The 18,696-nt window shown below is 47.0% G+C and overlaps 1 protein-coding gene across 2 annotated transcripts in view; it reads left to right on the top strand.

Annotated features, from left to right (window-relative positions):
• The window catches only part of SRRT (serrate, RNA effector molecule), a 160,147-nt gene that overhangs the window by 133,363 nt on the left and 8,088 nt on the right, over positions 1 to 18,696 (top strand). For both annotated transcript variants that reach the window (XM_085638184.1, XM_085638185.1), the window contains one exon: positions 7,936 to 8,031. In XM_085638184.1, coding sequence (XP_085494310.1) covers positions 7,936 to 8,031 — 96 coding nt within the window. The remainder of the gene's footprint in view (positions 1 to 7,935; positions 8,032 to 18,696) is intronic.

The raw sequence follows: 18,696 nt of genomic DNA, 5'->3' as shown, positions 1-18,696 counted from the left end.
GGGTAAGTGTTGGATAGTATAGGAGTCAAAATTACTATTCTAACTCCAGGGGGTGCAACAGTAGGGTAAGTGTTGGATAGTATAGGGGTAAAAATTACTATTCTAACTCCAGGGGGTGCAACAGTAGGGTAAGTGTTAGAATAGTAATTTTTACCCCTATACTATCCAACTCCAGGGGGTGCAACAGTAGGGTAAGTGTTGGATAGTATAGGGGTAAAAATTACTATTCTAACTCCAGGGGGTGCAACAGTAGGGTAAGTGTTGGATAGTATAGGGGTAAAAATTACTATTCTAACTCCAGGGGGTGCAACAGTAGGGTAAGTGTTGGATAGTGTAGTGTAATATTATGCGTTGTAATGGTAGGCGTTGTAATGGAATGCGTTGTAAAGGTAGTTTTTAAAAATGCGTTGTAAAGGTAGTTTTTAAAAATGCGTTGTAGTGTCATGCGTTGTAAGTGTAGTGCGTTGTCATGGATTTTGCGTTGTAAAAAATGCGTTGTAAGTGTAGTGCGTTGTAAAAGTTGCGTTGTAAAGGTTGTTCCCCATCAAACGGATTCGCCATCACCTCCCCAATTGGCGCACCATCACGTCGGACAGATGGGTTTTGCAAATAGTCCAAAGGGGCTACTCCCTCCCCTTCGAGACTATCCCTCCAGTCATGCCACCGAGATACCACAGCATATCGGAGGATCATCCGGCCCTTCTCCAGCAGGAAGTTACAGCTCTCTTGGCCAAGGGAGCCATTGAGCGCGTTCCTGTCCCAGAAGTAGGTTGTGGTTGTTACTCACACTACTTTCTGGTCCCCAAGAAGTACAAGGGCCTGCGTCCTATCTTGGATCTCAGGGACGTCAACCGCTTCCTCCGGAAGGAGAAGTTCAAGATGTTGACACTTGCTCAAGTCTTTGCTGCCCTCGACCCGGAAGACTGGATGGTAGCGTTGGACTTGCAGGACGCTTATTTTCCCATCCCCGTCCTGCCGGCCCACCGTCGTTACCTACGGTACACTGTAGGCCACGAACATTTTTGATTCACTGTGCTCCCCTTTGGACTTACCAGCGCCCCTTGGATGTTCAAGAAAGGGATGGCGGTGGTCGCAGCTCATCTGCACAGATCAGGGGTTTCAGTCTTCCCCCTATCTCAACAACTGGCTGTTAAAGGCAGGCTCACCCCAGGCAGTCGTCTCCCACCTCCAGACTACGGCCGACCTCCTGCATTCGCTGGGGTTCTCCATCAATGTGACGAAGTCACACCTGATTCCCTCTCAGAAGCTCTTCATCCGAGCGGTTCTGGACACGACGCGGTTTCGGGTCTTGCCTCCCGAACAGCGAGTTCGGAATATTCAGGCTATAATTCCGATCTTTCAGCCTCTATCCCGGGTTTCGGTCAGAAGGCTGCTGGGCCTCATGGCCTCCTGCATCCTGCTGTCGATCATGCCAGGTGGCATATGTGTGCTCTGCAGTGGGACCTGAAGTTCCAGTGGGCGCAGCATGAGGGGAATCTGTCCGACTGCGTCCAGATCTCAGAGGGCACTGCATGACAACTTCAGTGGTGGCTCACGAATCAGGATTGGGTCAGTGGCAGATCCCTCTCCCTTCCCCAACCAGACTACACGGTTGTGACGGACGCATCCCTTCTGGGATGGGGCACCATATGGGAGAAGCGGAGATCAGAGGCCTCTGGTCTCTGGCGGAGTCCGGGCTCCACATCAACCTTCTGGAGCTCTGGGCGATTAGTCTTGCACTGAAAGCATTGCCTCCTGAAGTCTGTGATGTAATCTTGGCAGTCAGGCGTCCCTCCACTAAGACGGTATACACTTGCCGGCAAAACAAGATTTTGGCATGGTGCACAGCAAAGGCTGTGTATCCCCTTTCTGCCCCTCTTTCTGAGGTTCTCTTGTTTCTTCTTTCTCTAACCCAGCAGGGCTCTGCTCTGGGCACTATCAAGGACTATCTTTCGGCCATCTCTGCCTTCCTTCGGCTTCCAGGTCAGCCTTCTCTTTTCAAGTTCCTGGTTGTAAGTCGCTTCTTGAAAGGCATAACTCATCTCTTTCCTCCTATTTTCTTTGTTATGCCTCAGTGGGACTTAAACCTGGTTTTAACTTATTTAATGTGCGCTACCATTGAGCCTCTTCACAACTGTCCTTTAAGACTCTTGACTCTCAAAACTGCGTTCCTGGTGGCCATCACCTCTGCCAGACGAGTGAGTTAGCTCCAGGCGCTTTCTTCTAAGCCTCCTTTTCTCTCTGTACATCCGGACAAAGTTGTCCTTAGGACTCGTCCATCCTTCCTGCCCAAGGTTGTCCCTGCCTTCCATATCGGGCGGACTATCACTTTGCCCACCTTCTTTCCACCGCCGCATCTTTCAAAAGAGGAAGAGAGGCTCTACCGTCTGGACCCAAAACGTGCGCTTGCTTTCTATCTGGATCGCACAAAACCGTTCCGGGTGGATGACTAACTCTTTGTTGGCTACGTGGGTGCCAAGAAGGGTCGGGCCGTACATAAGCGAACCTTTTCTCGATAGGTCGTTTTTTGTATAAAAGCATGTTATTTTCTGGCTAAAAAGGAGCTACGCGCCCATTCCACCAGGGTGACTGCAGCCACTACTGCCTTGGGAAGAGGAGTACTCTACATGACATCTGTCTGGCAGCTACATGGGCATCACTGCACACGTTTTTGAAACAATACTGTCTGGACAGCCAAGTCTGGAGAGACGGCTTCTTTGGCCGTTCTGTTCTCCAGGACTTTCTGGTGTGAGCTTGGTTTGCAGACCCACCTTGGTATTGCTGGGGTATCTATTCTAAGGTAAGAAATCTATAACGTGTTTCTTTCAGATGAACAAGTTATTTACCTTCAGTAATGATATATCTGTAAGACACATTAGTCAGTTATAGATTCCTTACTGTGCCACCCATCCTCCCCGTTCTGCGAACTGATTTCTTGGGTTAAGGATATCCTTTCAGGGCCCTAGTTTTTTGCACCAGTGGTCCGTGTCTTGCATGGCTCTGCGTTTGTTACGGAAAGTCGTGTACAGAACTGACGGCGCGCGAGGGCATCGTCTAAGTAGCTACTGCGATGTCATCCTGGCGATCACGACGCCAACGACTGACGCAGAGCCGACAGACGCCACCTTCCAACGTGCAGAGGTACTGCTGACAAACTTTTCGGATCCAGTCTGGCGCCTAGGGGTAATTCTAAGGTAAGGAATTTAGAAGTAATTAATGTTTCATAAAGATCTATCGTTACCGAAGGTAACTTGTTAGTTGATACAGGACTGACGGCTTCTTGTTTGTAAAATATTTTGTTGGGCTTGGGGACACATTATTAGATCTGTGGCATTCCTATAGCCCAACACCTTGGTCATACTATTAGACGAAGCAGAAAACATGTTTTCATCACTATTTCCTCTAATGGACCGGTAAATACAAGCCCTTGACAGCTGGTTTACAGTGTGCTATATGGTTGTGCTCAGTTGGCAACCTAGGCACTGGAACACCAATATCATCTGTTTATTTTCTTGTAACGTTTTGTTAATTAAAGTTAGTGCCTAAAGGTTTGCCAGAGTATTCTACAGTGGCTTCCTCAGAAACAAAAGGAGAGCAATGGTACTGTCAAAACAGACTTCTTGCTTAGCAAAAGCACGGTCATATTCAGAGCCTTAATGTGAACAAAAAGCCGCCCTTAACAGAGGAGTTCATAAACAGTCTATTAATAGTCCCATATTTGACAGAACACTGTTCTGTTCACCGTTTGCTGTAATCATAAATGTGACATTATCAAAGCCTTGCTAGAACTGAAACCCTTACCCAACATGAACCCTGCCATAATGAGACCACGCCATCAGAGCTCCAATATGAGAAAGTTTGCGTAAGTTGTAGCCGCATGACATCAAATAGGACAAGTGGATTTTTTTTCTAAAAGTAATGTAGATTTAGGCAGTATTCCGTCCTTTGGCCAAATAGATATTTTATCAAATTCTTTACCCCTTCCAAATAGACAAGTCTTTATCTGGTCAACCATGCACAACAGGTTTACCTTGAATTCACACATTTATTGAAATAATCCACACGATCATACTGCGGTGTCTGCAGCTGCCATGGAAATTGTTTGTGTGCTTTGGATAGACCTGTTTCTTCTTATAGTGTGGGTATGTAAGCAGTCTGCCCTAAACTCATCAACATTTTACACAGCCAGCATTGTTGCTAGTCCTGTCCTGTTCAGTTGCGAGTCAGAGGCTGTAAAATTCCTCCTTCCCACATGCAGTCGTGAGGAGTCAGAACTGCTGCTTGGAAATCTGTCAGGCTGTTGATACCAATTTAACGGAGTGGTTCCTACAGGTTTTAAGGAACTCTGCAGAACAAGTCCCTAAAATCAGAGGCAAGGATTCTTTAGGTATAGTCCTAGGTCAAAGTGTGAGATGCCTTTTCTTCTTCTAGTGAAACAGTTTCTACTTTACTATATGTCATTTATGGTTTTTATCCTTTAGTGGATTTAGATCTGTCAGTGGAAAAAAAAAGATTAAGGCAGTAATATCGGTACCCGTTCGTAGTAACCCCCGATGATTCTAGTGCTTAACAATGTGTTTGCTTTTTTCCCTACATTTTAGTAAATTTTTTCCATTTCTTGTTTCTTACAACCCCTCGTGATACTATTCATCTTTTATTAATGATGTCAAAACAGAAGATTGCAGGTCCTCGTTCAGTGTTTTAATTTGATTGGTGGGGCGAATATCGGTGATTATGTTGCCCCTTCCAGTTTTGGCAATAAGACAATGGAAGCAGACGAGGCTGTACAATGCATGAGATGTGGCTTTACCCCAACAAAGCACTTAGTAGAGCTAAAGAATGATGAGGATTGGTTAAATGATGGCTCTTGCGCTTCATATTCCCACAGAATAGGCTACTGTAAAGATATTAGCCCGCCAACTAGAAAGTAGACGTTTTAAACCGGGAATTACAACCTGCCACACTGAGAGATGACTGAACGGGTTGATGCCCGAATATCCTGCCATCGATTTGACCCTGATTTAGGCAGTCAATTATTGCAATCTTGAGAGCTAATATTTTAATCCATTCTCTCGGTTAAGAGTCCTGCTGGGCTGGTAGGTTTGACACTTATTCAGAAAAAATTAGGTGCGGCGAGTCCCCGTGTTGCGAACAAAGCAGATTTACTTTTCTGGAGGGGCAGCGAGTGCAGGAAGCACGTGCGCGGAGTATACTTGATCCCAACATGTGAGGCCTGCTGGTACTCTTGCTTACACATCTATAGACGCTGTAGTTGCTACGTTAATTGTTGAGGCAAACCCAAATGAACAATGAATAGTCCACCCCTGATAATCCATTCATCTTGGAGTGGTGTGGAGAAAGTAACTAAAGGTAAAATCGGCATCAATCGTGCGTTTTTGCCCCCATCATGGCTATGGTGGTATTAGTCTTTAGGGTGAGGCTGTGTAATCTCTCCCAACTCCTTCAGGGTCAATTTATTGACTGTCCATACTTTTTTTTAACCTTTCATGGTATCCCAGAATACGACACACGTTTTCTTTCCAGTACCCTCACACCTATTTTAACTTTTTTTTTAAACCCAAAAAATAAATAAATCTCCAATTGTTGGCTAGATTCGGTCACTGGGAGCATACATGTAAGCTGGGTGGCCAGAATATTGCATTTATTTGTTCTGTATAGGTCTTACTGAGAGCGGATTATGTAAATACCAGATTCTAGTACTGGTTATTCAAGCACGGGGGCTCAAAGCAGCACCAAACATACACCACCATCGGCACAGGGGCGGCCGGGTGCAGGGTGCAAATTCAGTGTCGGGCGCCCGATGCTTTTCACTGGAGACTTTTCTTCTAACAAACAGGTTGCAGGAGGAAGACCAACGGCAGCAGAGGTAGGTACAGAGGTAGGGGGGGGGCTCCTAGTGGCGCCTTCAATTCTTCTTACCAGGGGCTTCGGGTGCAGGATTGCCTTTCTACATTGTAGTCTTCTTGCCGGAGCTGGTCCTGGTCAGGGAGAGCCTCTGGGTTAAGTCGTCTTGGTGTCTGAGGGGTCAGCTAATGCTGGACTTGAGATCAGGATCGCTGGGGATCCTGTTCTGGGTTTGACACGGGCCGAAGGCGTTTGGTGCAGAGTGGGCAGGACTCACGGATCCTGAGAGCACCGGTGTCCTTTGTGTTGGCTTCTTGGGCATAGAACCGTTGTCCTCGGGAGTTCTGGTCTTTTTCAAAGGTTATGCAGTCTTCCTCGGGTTTCTGGAAGTCGCTGGCTGCACTCCAGGCATAGTCTTCTTGAAGGGTCTTGGAAGCTGGAAACAGGCCAGTAAGGCTGGGGCCAAGTCAGATGTCTTCAGGCTTCGCTGCACAATGTCTTCTTCACCATTCTTAGGTTGCAGGTAACTAGTTTCCAGGTGTCGGGGAGCCACCTAAATACTAAATATAAGGGGTGTTTTAGGACAGTTGCAGGTAGGGCAATGGGCACCTTACCTGGGGTGACTACACCCGCTATTATGCCACTCTCCTGTGGGATGGGGCACAGACCTAACCCTAATTTATGGGAGTCACGTCTTTTTAGGGATGGAGGAGACTGAAAAGTGTGCTTAACTTCGCCTCCATTACCAGAGGGGTGGAGTTGGCAAAGATTGGCACAACTCCTAGCCTTTTAAATAAAATTTTCCCACCCAAAGTGGGGGTGTAAACTGGGAGCGAACATATGCTGCTAGCAGCAGAGGCTGGGGTTCTCTGTACAAAGTCGGCAGGCTTCCCCTTTGAGCACTAAGCACATCCTGGGGAAGAGGTGTCACACCTCTTCCCTGAATATGCATTGTTTCTGGTCCCTTAGAGCAGTGGCTCTCCACCCAGGGGGCCAGAAACATGTTTGTGTGTGGCAGGCTGCCTAAAGCCAGTCAGTGCCCACACCAGGGTCGATTGGTTTTCTGTGATCACCTCTGAGTACTTTTAATCCCACACTGGCATCAGCGTGGGTTTGTGAGAAATAGTTTGGTACCAAGCACTCGTGTGTTTAGTGAAGCCATCATAGTGCTGTAAAACTCGAGTTGTCTAGTTTCCAGTCCATGTACTTTGGCTTTCCTGGAACTTGCAACATTAAGGTATATACCCCAATAGGGGCATCTCTGCTAATGCAGATATGCCCATACCTGGGATATAGTGTACTCTGTCCTGGGGCTCGTGAGGCATGCTAGAAGGGTGACTTGCCTATAGTGCCATGTCGACTTTATCGTTTTGTCTGCACCAGGCCATGCATGCTGCAGTGGCAGTCTGCATGGCCTGGGCGAGGGGTTCCTGGGGGACCCTCTTCAGTCCAAATGCGCTCGGTACCCAGGTACCTTCTGGTAGGGACTTACAGGGGCCTAAAGGGCCAATTGGGGAATTGCTTTTAGGGAAGAAGCGCTGGCATAAGGGACCTGACTTGCAGGGACCCTGTGCATTACAATCAAAGCCTAGTCAATTTCCAGGCAAAAAGTGGGGGCTCACTCATGTCAAAAAGACACTGTCTCACACAAATTTCCTGCTACCATTGAAGGTGGCAGAGGCAGTATTCTATTACAGCCCTTAATAATCTTTACACGGAGGCCACGACTAGTAGGGAGAAGCACACTAAATTTCCTACACTGATTTCCAAACTGCCTGCGTCCTCTGTGTCCTAAGAGCTGTGGAAAACAGCAGATAAATTGAGGCTTGTGTTGTGATTGCTTTTATCGCGCCCATCAAAAGTTCCTCGTTAATACTCCGCATATGTTTGTTAGCTTAAAGTGTTCTAAGTTTCTCAGCTGGAAGAAAAATCTTGTGTGCTTATTGTGAAATTGCAAATGTTCTGATCTGTTCGGCACCTGGCCCTTGGATTTAGGGATAAGGAGGCTGTTCCATTTTTTTTTATCCACAAATAGAAATTTCATACCCTCTTTTTTTTTTTTTTTGTTAGTCACAGGTCTGGCTCCCGGCATGCCGTTCCCTCATCAGACGCCGCAGCAGACGATGATGGCTTTTGGCCAGCCACGGCCGCCTCTTCTGGGCTATGGTGAGTTGTGAATTTTTCTGGCATGTTTTAGAGTGAGGGTAGAAAGAGACCATTATACAACGGAACAACTTGAAAGTAGAGCAGTAGCCGTATGAAGCCTTAATTGGTCCTCTGCTGTTTTGCTTGTAGAATCCCCAAAAAGTTAGTCTGTTGCTCTACATGCCATTTGATGTGCTCTGCAGGTTAAGTTGTTGAATTTGTTTCATGTGGTAGACACGTTGTGTCTCAGCAATGTCATCTCCGTTAATATTACAACAGAATGCAGTGTTCGCCGGGCATACGGGAGGGCGGAGGGACGGGGTAGTTAGTTATAGTAAGTTAGATATAAAATAATCGGACGTATATACTTGATTTTACAAACTTACAACGGTATGCATTGGGTAGATTGTTGATGGATGCGTATGAGTCATAATGTTGCACACTGTTTTGCAATCATAGATTTACCCTATTGTACTAAAGAAATTACGCACTGTTAATCATAAGAAGTTCTCAGGGATTCTGTTGAGACTTATTGTACAAATGTTGAAAGCGCATATGATATGTGACGCAAAAATGTTAATACGGTGCCTTCTCCCACATGTGCAATCGATGTATAAAATCAATAAAATATGTTTTTAAAAAAGAAAAAAAATATATACATACATACATACATACTAAAACCTTTACCAGTATTGTATCCCTGAACACCTCAACATAGAGATTTGGCTTCAACACTGTGCTTCTTTAGAGGTCCCATTTCTTTCATCTTTTAACAAAAGTAAACTGTTCCATTGGAAAGTTACTAAAAAGCAAAATTTGGTTTGTGCTACTTCATTGGTACCCCAGTGTCTGCTTTTTACCCCTTTTTAAAAAAAATGGAAAATGTATTTATACTGTTCCCATAGGCATATGTCTCAAAGGGGAAATGAGCAAGCTCTTTTTAAGACAGCCAAGAGCCACCATAGTTCCAGCATATATCGCACAAGGCCGAACCTTTGTTTGACTTTGACATTCTAAAGAAAGAAGATCTCAAATCTATGCTATTTTTTTCTGATGAGACTGGGGGATAAAGGTGGGTTGATTCAGAATGTAATGAAGAGACCTGTTATGGGAAACCTGTGTCGCGTTTAAATAACTTTCTTCTTCATTGTGGGATCGTCGTTAGTATGTATGAATATTTGACTAGGTTTGTAAACTTTTCTTTATCGCAGAGGAAACTAAGCTGTTAGAATGACAAGAAAATTAAAACTGCCAGTGTAGATACCTAGAACTTCTTTTATAGAATAATTTGTGGACCACCTCTGAACCAGTTTTGGTGGCAAAATTGAAGATTATCATGCGTTCCTATAAACAAAATGTCACTTTCTTCTGCTGTAAATTCTGCATGTAGGAAAGCCCATGAAACCAGGCACAGAGGCATTCGATTTCCATACTTAAACTCGACAGTTCTTTAGTGCATCCATTGCTCTTTATACATGCTACTAATTTCTGGGGCTAGCCTCACTAGTTATTTCACTTCCAGAGGGCTTACCTTGTGCGCCAACAGTGTTGCCAACTATAAAGAACAGTTTGTGGCTTGTCAAAGTGAGCAATTTTGTTGTGGTTTTTTCTTTGCATTATGACTCACTGATGGTTTGAGAACTACATAGTTCAGTACCTCCATCCTAATAAAGTTTACCTAGAACATGCAGCAAGTGATCACCGGAAAGCCTAGATCACCACATAACAGTAGTTGAAGATTGTAGACGTGAGCTTTAGGAGACTGTGACCGTACATTTCAGGCTATCAAAAATGGATTTTTAAGCAGCCTCCTTTGGAAAGCTTCAGAGAAGCCCTCAAATTTGTGTAACCACATACTCACAGAAGTGAAGATGCAATACACACAATTTGTGTTCAGAGGGTTACAATGTAAATAGGTTTAATGTGGGAAAATATTCATTTTGAAGTCTCTCCGCCACTGAATGGTAACTCTGAAACTGCCATATCCCCTGGTGGCCATAAAGGGGTGCTGAGGCTGGGATAGCCAATACTGAGTTAATGGCAGACTCGAACTCCCATGCACCGTACCCCTTTTACAGTACCAACCATCTTCATGACCAGCAAATTAATTTTGAAGAAATCACAGCAATTGCTTGCCATGTGTTTCCCCTCAAAAAGTATTACCACAGTGAACCTATTTTTCCAGAATAAAACCAGGACTACAGAAAAGAGACCCCACAGACTACTTAGTTCTAGCAGGCTTTAACCTTGAGTACGCCCTGATAGCAAATAACTTTAGGTTTAGGGGAAAGCTAATAACAAATGCTATAATGAAAGGGCAAAACATACTGTCCTTAAGAGCAAATTTTGGTAGAATTAAGACACTTAATGTAGTGTGAAGCAAACAAATTATCTGCTTTATTCTGATAGAAATTTTTAGCTACAGATTCCTTACCTTTGAATGTCCCTAGGCATCGGACTGGATCCAGAAGATTTTTCATGAGCAGTAGCACTGCGTGCCAGTAGGTGGCATTGATCGGTCCGCGTGCGCCGTCCGCGCCAGATGTGGCGACGTGGGGCCTATATAGGCACCGCCACAGTGTGCTGATGTCACTTCTTTCTTTCAGCACTAGTCAGTGCTGATCCAGAGAAGAGCTACCCCTCAGTCATTTTTTTAACTAGATTTTTTTCAACGCTTAGTCAAGTGTATTTGAGGTTTTTCCTCCTAGTGTTATCAAGATGTGATTTAGGTAGAGAGGCTTCAAGCCCTGCTAAGCCTGTCATAGATTGATGTCTGTCTGTGACGAACCAGCACCTTGTCTGCCTGTGGTGTCTGGAAGCATGACCACAAGTGGTGCTCCTATTGCCGCGCCATAAGTCAGTGGCTGCGGAGTAGGGAGCCTCAAATGTAATGGTGGTGCAGAGGGCGGCTGAGGTCTTTGCGATCGGGAGTTTCCTCGTCCATACTTATACTCTCATTCAATGACTCATTCATTGTCATCCTTTTGGGGACTTAATCCAAACCCAGCACAGGGGCTCCTGTGAATAGGACGATCGCCCACTGCCAATGCCCCCTCTCCAGGGGATCCATACATACTCGCCCAACACCGGAGAGCTTGGTGGTCTTTGAACACAGCATGCCTTTTGGGCCGTTATTACCACACTCTGTGGGATACAGTTGCGCAGGTGCTGCCACGAGTCCCGAAGGAGTTCGGGCCGTACTTTCTCAGGCTGTTGCCGATAAGAGGGATGCAGCAAAATTCACATTACGATGTTGACTCGACCTCCTCACTGGGCAGAGTGGTTTCATCGATGGTGGCCCTGAGTCACCACTCCTAGTTGTGGCTGACTGGCTTTTCTGGGGAAGTCCAAGCTTCCCTTTTGTACATGCCCTTTGATGGTGTAGGAAACAGGGGTGTTGTTGCAGCACCCCCCGCACACTTTTTGCCTGGTAGTTGATGCAGCTTTGACTGAAGTGTACTGGGTTCCTGCTAACCAGGTCCCCAGTGCCAGTGTTCTTCCCCTAAAAATGTACAATTGTCTCCCCAATTGGCAATACCTTTTAGCACCCTCTGTGAGAAAGTGGCTCTGTATACACTGTTCCCAAATAGGTACAGTGTGTACAGAGTCCACAGTCCCCAGAGGTTTGGCAGAGGTTAAAGTTAGATATAACCTTACTCTCTAAAGTGGTAGCTTGGTCGAGCAGTAAGGCAGTATCAGAGGACAGTGTAAAGCATTTGTTGTACACACTCAGTCAGCAAATGGTCTCGCACACTCAATAACTGAACTCTAGGCCAATGGTTTATATAAAAAATATATGTTTTATTTTAGAACCAACAATAGGTATCAAAATATACTTTCTCAGAATGAGATGCTTTAGTTAAATACTTTGCAATAGGCAGTTGACTTTTGCAGATAATAGTTAGTTTTGTTGCAATAACCAACACAATTTCAAACACAATAATACATTGAGCTCAATGTGAATTTTAAGTTATTTGCAAGTGATTACTTTCAGGATTACTTTTCTAACTCCAGGACTAGATCCTAGATTCAGTCCTGGGACAGCTCTTGGAAACAAGTGAGTAAATTCGTTTTAGTTACTGTTGTGATTTTTAAGCAATATTTTGCTATTTTAAAAGTTGACACTTAGAAACTTTTGCTAATCAAATTACCAATGTTATCCTATGGAAGGAAATTCACTAAGCAGGTAAGGGGGGTTATGGCCAGTCTTCCCGCCAGAATGGGGGTCAGAACCGGTGGGGGCCAGTTGCTGAGTACAGCAAGTGGCCTGGAGAAGCTCACAAAGGCGGCATGCCTTTGAAGCTTCCTCCTTCCCCATCCTGGGGGAGGAGACCTAGCACCTCGCCCAGGATGTGCATTGTTGCAGGCCCAGGAAAGCGGGAGCTCTCCACCCAGGGGTCCAGCAACATGTCTGCTGTGTGGCAGCCTCTCAGACAAGACGTGGATTGTAGGTTAGGTTTCAGGGGCCATCTCTAAGATGCCCTCTGTAGTGCTTTGTACATTAAATCCCACACTGGCATCGGTGCGGGTTTAATGTGCTGAGAAGTTTGATACCAAACTTCTCAGTCTCCAGTGTTGCCATCATGGTGCTGTGGAGTTCGTGTTTGACAAGCTCCCAGCACCATGTACTCTTAAATGGCAGCACTGCACTTACAGTGCCCAGGAATGGACCTGGGTATTGTAGGGGCACAGGGCTCATAATCCTGTGCCCACAACACTGGCACAGGGCACCCAGCTAGAGGGGTGGCTGATGTATGCCAGGGCAGTGTAGGTTGTGGGCATGGCACACAGGGATGTGTGCCATGTTGACTCTTTGTTTTGTCTTGTACCCAGACACTCAGCCTGCAAGGGCAGTGTGTTTGTGTTAGGGTACAGGCCCTCTAAGGGTGGCACAATAAGTGCTGCAACCCTTAGAGGCCTTCCCTGGTCACAAGGCCTTGGGTACCTAGGGTTTACTAGGGGCTGACATGTGGCCAGGGTTTTCCAATTTGGGTTTTAGGGAACATATGCCCTGGGCACCTGATTGGCAGGAGTCCAGGGCACACTCAGTCAAAGTACATTCAGCAATTCAGCCAAAAGTGCATATCATGCAAGAAAGATGGCACTTTCTCACACCCTCTAAGTCCCTAGTAAATTTTACCCCTGGTACATAGGGCCTGCTGTACTTAAGAGGGACCCTAAAGGCTGCAGCATGAATTACAGGACCCCTCCGCAAGCACATGCAAGACTGCCATTGCAGGCTGCGTGTCTTGGCGCAGACACAAGTGAAAACACGTAACACATCCCTGTGTGCTGTGTCCCCTACCACTGTGTGCAATATTTGTAAGTCACCCCTACAGCAGGCCTGACAGACCTAAGGCAGTTTGCTTAATATTACACGTGAGGGCCTATCTGCATGAGCAGATATGCCCCTGCGCTGGTCAGTCCTATTGCTGTCAGAACAAGTGACCAGGGAAGCTATCTTAAGATATGTGCTGGACACTGGTGAAAATTACTCTTACACCCCCACCCCCCCCCACCCCCCCCCCCCCTCTGTTCTTGCTTACTGGTCTTGGCCAGCCTGCACCCAAGACACTGTTCTGACGTCCTAGGGTGAGAGCCTTTTGACCATAGAGAGTTCCGGTGCTAGAAGTTGTCTGCGGTTGCTATTCCTGCTATTTTCTGGTACCCAAAAAGGACAAAAGCCTTTGACCTGGTCTAGATCTCCGAGCCCTCAACTTCCTCAAAAATGATAAATTCAAAATGCTCACGTTGGCTCAGTGTAAGAAAGTGCCCTCTTTCTTGCATGGTATGCCCCCACTTTTTGCTGAATTGCTGATGTACTTTGACTGAGTGGGCCCTGGGCTCCTGCCAATCAGGTACCCAGGGCCTGTGTTCCTTCCCTAAAACTGCATTGAAGCCTAAAACCCAATTGGCATCTCTGGCCACATGTCAGCCCCTGGTAAATGGTACCATAGGTACCCAGGGCACTGTGACTAGAGAAGGCCCCTAAGGGCTGCAGCACTTATTGTGCCACCCTTAAAGGCCCTGTACCCCGACACACACGCTGCCTTTGCAGGCTGAGTGTCTGGGTGCAGAACAAAACATCCCTGTGTGCCATGCCCACAAACCACTGCCCTGGCATACATTAGTCACCCCTCTAGATGGGTGCCCTAAGCCAGTGGTGAGGGTTCAGGTGCATGAGCCCTGTACCCCTACAGTGCCCAGGTCCATGCCAGTGTGGGATTTAATGTAAAATGCACCACAGAGGGCATCTTAGAGATGCCCCCTGAAAAACGACCAACTACCATTGACCTGACTGAGTGGCTGCGCAGGCTGCCACCACCAGACCTGTTTATGGACCCCTGGGTCGAGTGACTGCTGCTCTTGGGGGCCTGAAACAATGCACTTCCTGGTACGAGGTGCCAAGCCTCCTCCCCCAGGAGGGCCAGGATTCACGAAGGAGAAGCTTTAACGGCATACCGCCTTTGTGAGCCTCTCCAGACCACTTGCTGTAATCAGCAACTGGTCCCCACTGTTTCTACCCCCTGCTTTGGTTGGAGACCCGGCAGGACAAGCATTGGCATAGCCAATAGGTCTCGCTTTTGGGACCTTATAAGTATTTAGTTATGCAGCACAATATCCTTGGTGCAACATCAACTGTTGCATGGCTAAACACTTATAAGGTCCCAAAAGCAAGACCTATTGGCTATGCCAATGCTTGTTTAAATCCTAGGGTTTGCTGCATTTCTGCCCCTGTGCCTCAAACCCCCCTAACCTCCCTCCTGCAAAGCTAAGGATAGCTTTACTGACTGTTCATCCCTGCCGCTTGGAAAGTGAGGCGTTTGTATCAATGTATGTATCATGCAAGAAAGGTGGGCGTACGTCTTAAACTACATTGCACACTTTCTTAAAAGCACATGGATTTAGTAACCAGGAGAGTCAAGATAACCACTCAAACCACTGTGTGCTAATCCACTTTAATTTAACTAATCACTAAGCTCATAGGAAATGTTTGGCATGTGTTGCAAGTCCAAGACTGTGAGAAGCATTGACTGAAAGAAAGTGTTGTTTGTAGCCACGCTGCACAGCGTCCGTAATGCTGTGCAGCATAGCTAAAGTAAATTGTAAGAACACTTTGCGTCGCTGCCAGCCTCATTGTGTAGGCATCATGCATGTTCGTTAACAAAATGACATGGACACTTTGTTTTTAGATACTGATCCAAGTAAGATCGGTAATCAAAAATAAAACGTGCAAAAGCTTTTTTTAATGCTTTTTAAAGCAATCGGGGAAATAGAAACAACAGGGAGAGCAAGCGGTAAAGCAACATGGGGAGGGCAGGGGAACACATCAACACGGGGATAGTCAGAGGGACACCAAAGCAATAGGAGGATGGCAGAGACGTAAACGCAAGATGGGGAGGGCGGGGCACACAGAATCAACAAGGGCAGTGCAAGTACACACAAGCAACAAGGGGAGGGCAGTTTTGGCACTTAAGCAACATGGTGAAGGGCTGTGTGCACGGAGGCCAAAAGGGTAAAGAGTGAGGTGCGGTTACAACATGCAAAAGCACACGGTTCAGGGAGAAGCTGTGAGGATAGAGTACAGCACGAGAAAGGGGAAGTAGTACATGAGGGGGCTGTCCCGAAAACACCTGATCTCTTGTGTGTTTACACAAAAAGAACAAGCCAGTAGAAGCTTGTACGGGTCAAAAGAGTGAGCAAGCTGCGAAGATCAGGTATGCATCACATCTCCCAGTGTGTGAAACATATTAAGGTGTCCTGTTGCACCGTGATCTCCAGGGAAACTGATGCGAAAGCCATGGAGCCTCGGAGCCATGTTTGGAACAAAGATGAGGCACGGTTGCTTGCTGTGATAGCAAAGGGGTGGAGGGGCGGGTCAGGTCTCGGTGACGATATGGTCACAGTAAAATGTAAGCACAGTGTCCTTGGCAAAATTGCGTTGGCTGATGGCAATGTCAGACTTGTCCTTGTCTTGTGCGGACGGAGAGTCTTGGTTTTGCAAGAGGGGGAGAGTGTACCGTCGGCATGGAAGGCATCTGTCGCAGGAAACCAGGCAAATTAAGTTCATGCTTCATGTTAGAACAAGCATTGGCCGTGCAGCTGCAAAAGTGACACGGCCGGACGAGAAGGGCGGGGGAGAAAGGAGGGGGGGGGGGGGGAAAGTATGGCAGATGGCGGCTGCGCACGGTCACGCGCACATGCACGCAAGCTTTAGGCCAGGAAACGCTTGTGGGTAGGACTTTGAAAAGCCCCTTACTAAAAGTCGAGCAACAGCGCTGCTGTAGGCTCAACCTAAAAAACAAAGTGAGGAAGAGAGGTGTGCCCACCTCTGCCAACTCCACCCCTAAGGTGGGGGAGGCGAGGTGAAGCACAACCTCGAGTCCCCGCCATCTTGAGGATGGGTGGACCCAGCCAACCAGGGACAGGCTGCTGCCCCCCTCCCGCTGGAGAGTGGCAGAATAGGGGGTGTACCCACCCACGGGAGGGGACCCATTGGTCCCTGCCCCTTATCTACCTGTAACGCCCCTAAATTTAGTATTTAGGGGCACCCTGAACCTTCCTTCCTCGGATCCAGCAACCACAAGAAAAGGACGAGAAGCCGTGCAGAGCTAACAAGAGGACAACACCCACTGACTTGGCCCCAACCCTACAGGCCTGTCTCCCCTCGAACCTGCTCCTGCAAAACCCTGGCATGTCCAGCGGTCAGCAACCTCAAAAACCCCAGAGGGGAAACATGAGTGACGCGTTATTCCTGAGAGGATGTGGGCAAGACGGCTCCTTCTATCATATTCTCTGGGAGTGTCCTCACATACGTGCGTTTTGGGTTAGAGCTACCACGAAGATGAGACACATTGGGCAAACACATTCAACTCTCACCAAAAATGGGGCTCATATGGGAACCCACCGATTTAACGGAAGTTGAGCAGCAATGGGTGGCACTAGAATACTTATTTGTTAAGCGTGCAATTGCAATTTCCTGGGGTTCCAGTAGACTGCCACTTACGATAGGATGGGTGGCTGAAATGGATAAACGTATGATTGCAGAGAAAGAAGTTTATAAGCGTCGGGGCTGTCCCAGAAAGTGGGATTAAAAAGTGGGGAGGGTGAAACGCCTTTCGGGGAGAAATATGTACCTCTCCCACTGATTGGCAATGAGACGGCCTAGGCTTGCAGACTCTTAATGCCTTACTGTGTGACTTGCTCGACTTCACGTTCCGTGCTGCTTAAGTGCTATACCCTACAAATGTATTGTATTACTGAAATTGTGCCTGCTCTCAATAAAAAGTTTAATAAAAAAAAAAAAAAACCCAGACGACCTTCCTGCATTCACTTTCCAAGCTGCATCTCCCGTGAACACCGGACGTGTTTGAACTGCAGCTTCTGGTGCCAGCCAGAAACCGTGAATCCAGCACACTCTGCACCCGCCAAGCCTGGTCTGTATTGGAGTGATCAAACACCACGAGGAGGTCCGCCCCAGCGATCCTGACCAGAGATCCGGTGACCCCTGACCTGCCTCAAGCCTCCAGACGATGCCTGCCACCTCAATCCAGGAGCCCCCCCCTACCGCAACCAGAGCGGGTAAGAAAATCCGATGTACAAAGGCACCCCTGCACCCAACGCCCCCCGGCCTTGTGCGCTCAACCCAGTGGTGCCTAACCATCCCTCTACTTCCCAACTTACCCCTCGAAGTGGTAGTCACTCCTGGAAGATCTTCGTCCCCGAGCCTGCAGTGTTTCTTTATCCCGGAGAATCTCCATTGAAATCAACAGGGCACCCGACCTCAAAACTGCACCCGGCTGCCCTAGCGCCGCTGAGGGCGCTCCTTTGGTGCTAACTTGGTCCCCAACTTGCCCTGAGCTTAACCCTAGGAGCTTTGCTCCCACAACCCTGTGGCCTGCTTGCCAGCAGCCACCAACCGGAGTCCCCCTATCCTCCATAGGATAACATTGGGCCCCAACACTCTGCACTGGGCCGCCCTAGTGCCACTGGGGGTGCAACAACAGTGCATCACTGACCCTGGGAGACCCCCGAGTCTAACCCCAGAACCCTAACTCAAGACCGATTTACTTACCTTGAAACCGATAACTTATTTTTCCTCATAGGATAACGTTGACACTTTTTCTCCCAAAACGTTTCCAAGTGTCGACTTTTGAAAACTACAAATATTCCTTAAAAATCAGCCGATTAACCAAAACTCATTTACTCACCGGTTTTCAGGAAATGTCCCAAGGCTGAATCTAGGATCCAGTCCTGTGGTAACAAAAGTAATCTGAAAAGTAATTACCTGCATTTTACTTAAAAAGCCCATTCAATTGAATGTACTATAACAGCAATGTGTTGGAAACTGCTTTCTTAAAACTGTAACCAAAACCAGTACAAGTTATACTGCAATTCTGTACTGTGTTCATACAAGTAAATTACTACTGCAAAGTATTTATATGCTTGCCTGTACCAGGATTGCTTGGTTCTAGAAATAAAACAGTATATTTGTTTTTATACAAAACAATTAGTCTAGAGTTAAGTTAGAGTGTGTGAGACCATTTGCTGACTGAGTGTGTACATCAAATGCTTTACACTGTCCACAGATACTGCCTTACTGCTCGACCAAGCTACCACTTTGGAGAGTAAGGTTCTATCTAACTTTAACCTCTGCCAAACCTCTGGAGACTCTTGGACTCTATA

The sequence above is a fragment of the Triturus cristatus genome, chromosome 12 (genome assembly GCF_964204655.1).
Source record: "Triturus cristatus chromosome 12, aTriCri1.1, whole genome shotgun sequence".
In the NCBI taxonomy this organism is placed as follows: domain Eukaryota; kingdom Metazoa; phylum Chordata; class Amphibia; order Caudata; family Salamandridae; genus Triturus; species Triturus cristatus.
The sequence above is the reverse complement of the archived record's forward strand: the minus strand, read 5'-3'. Positions and strand labels throughout refer to the sequence as shown.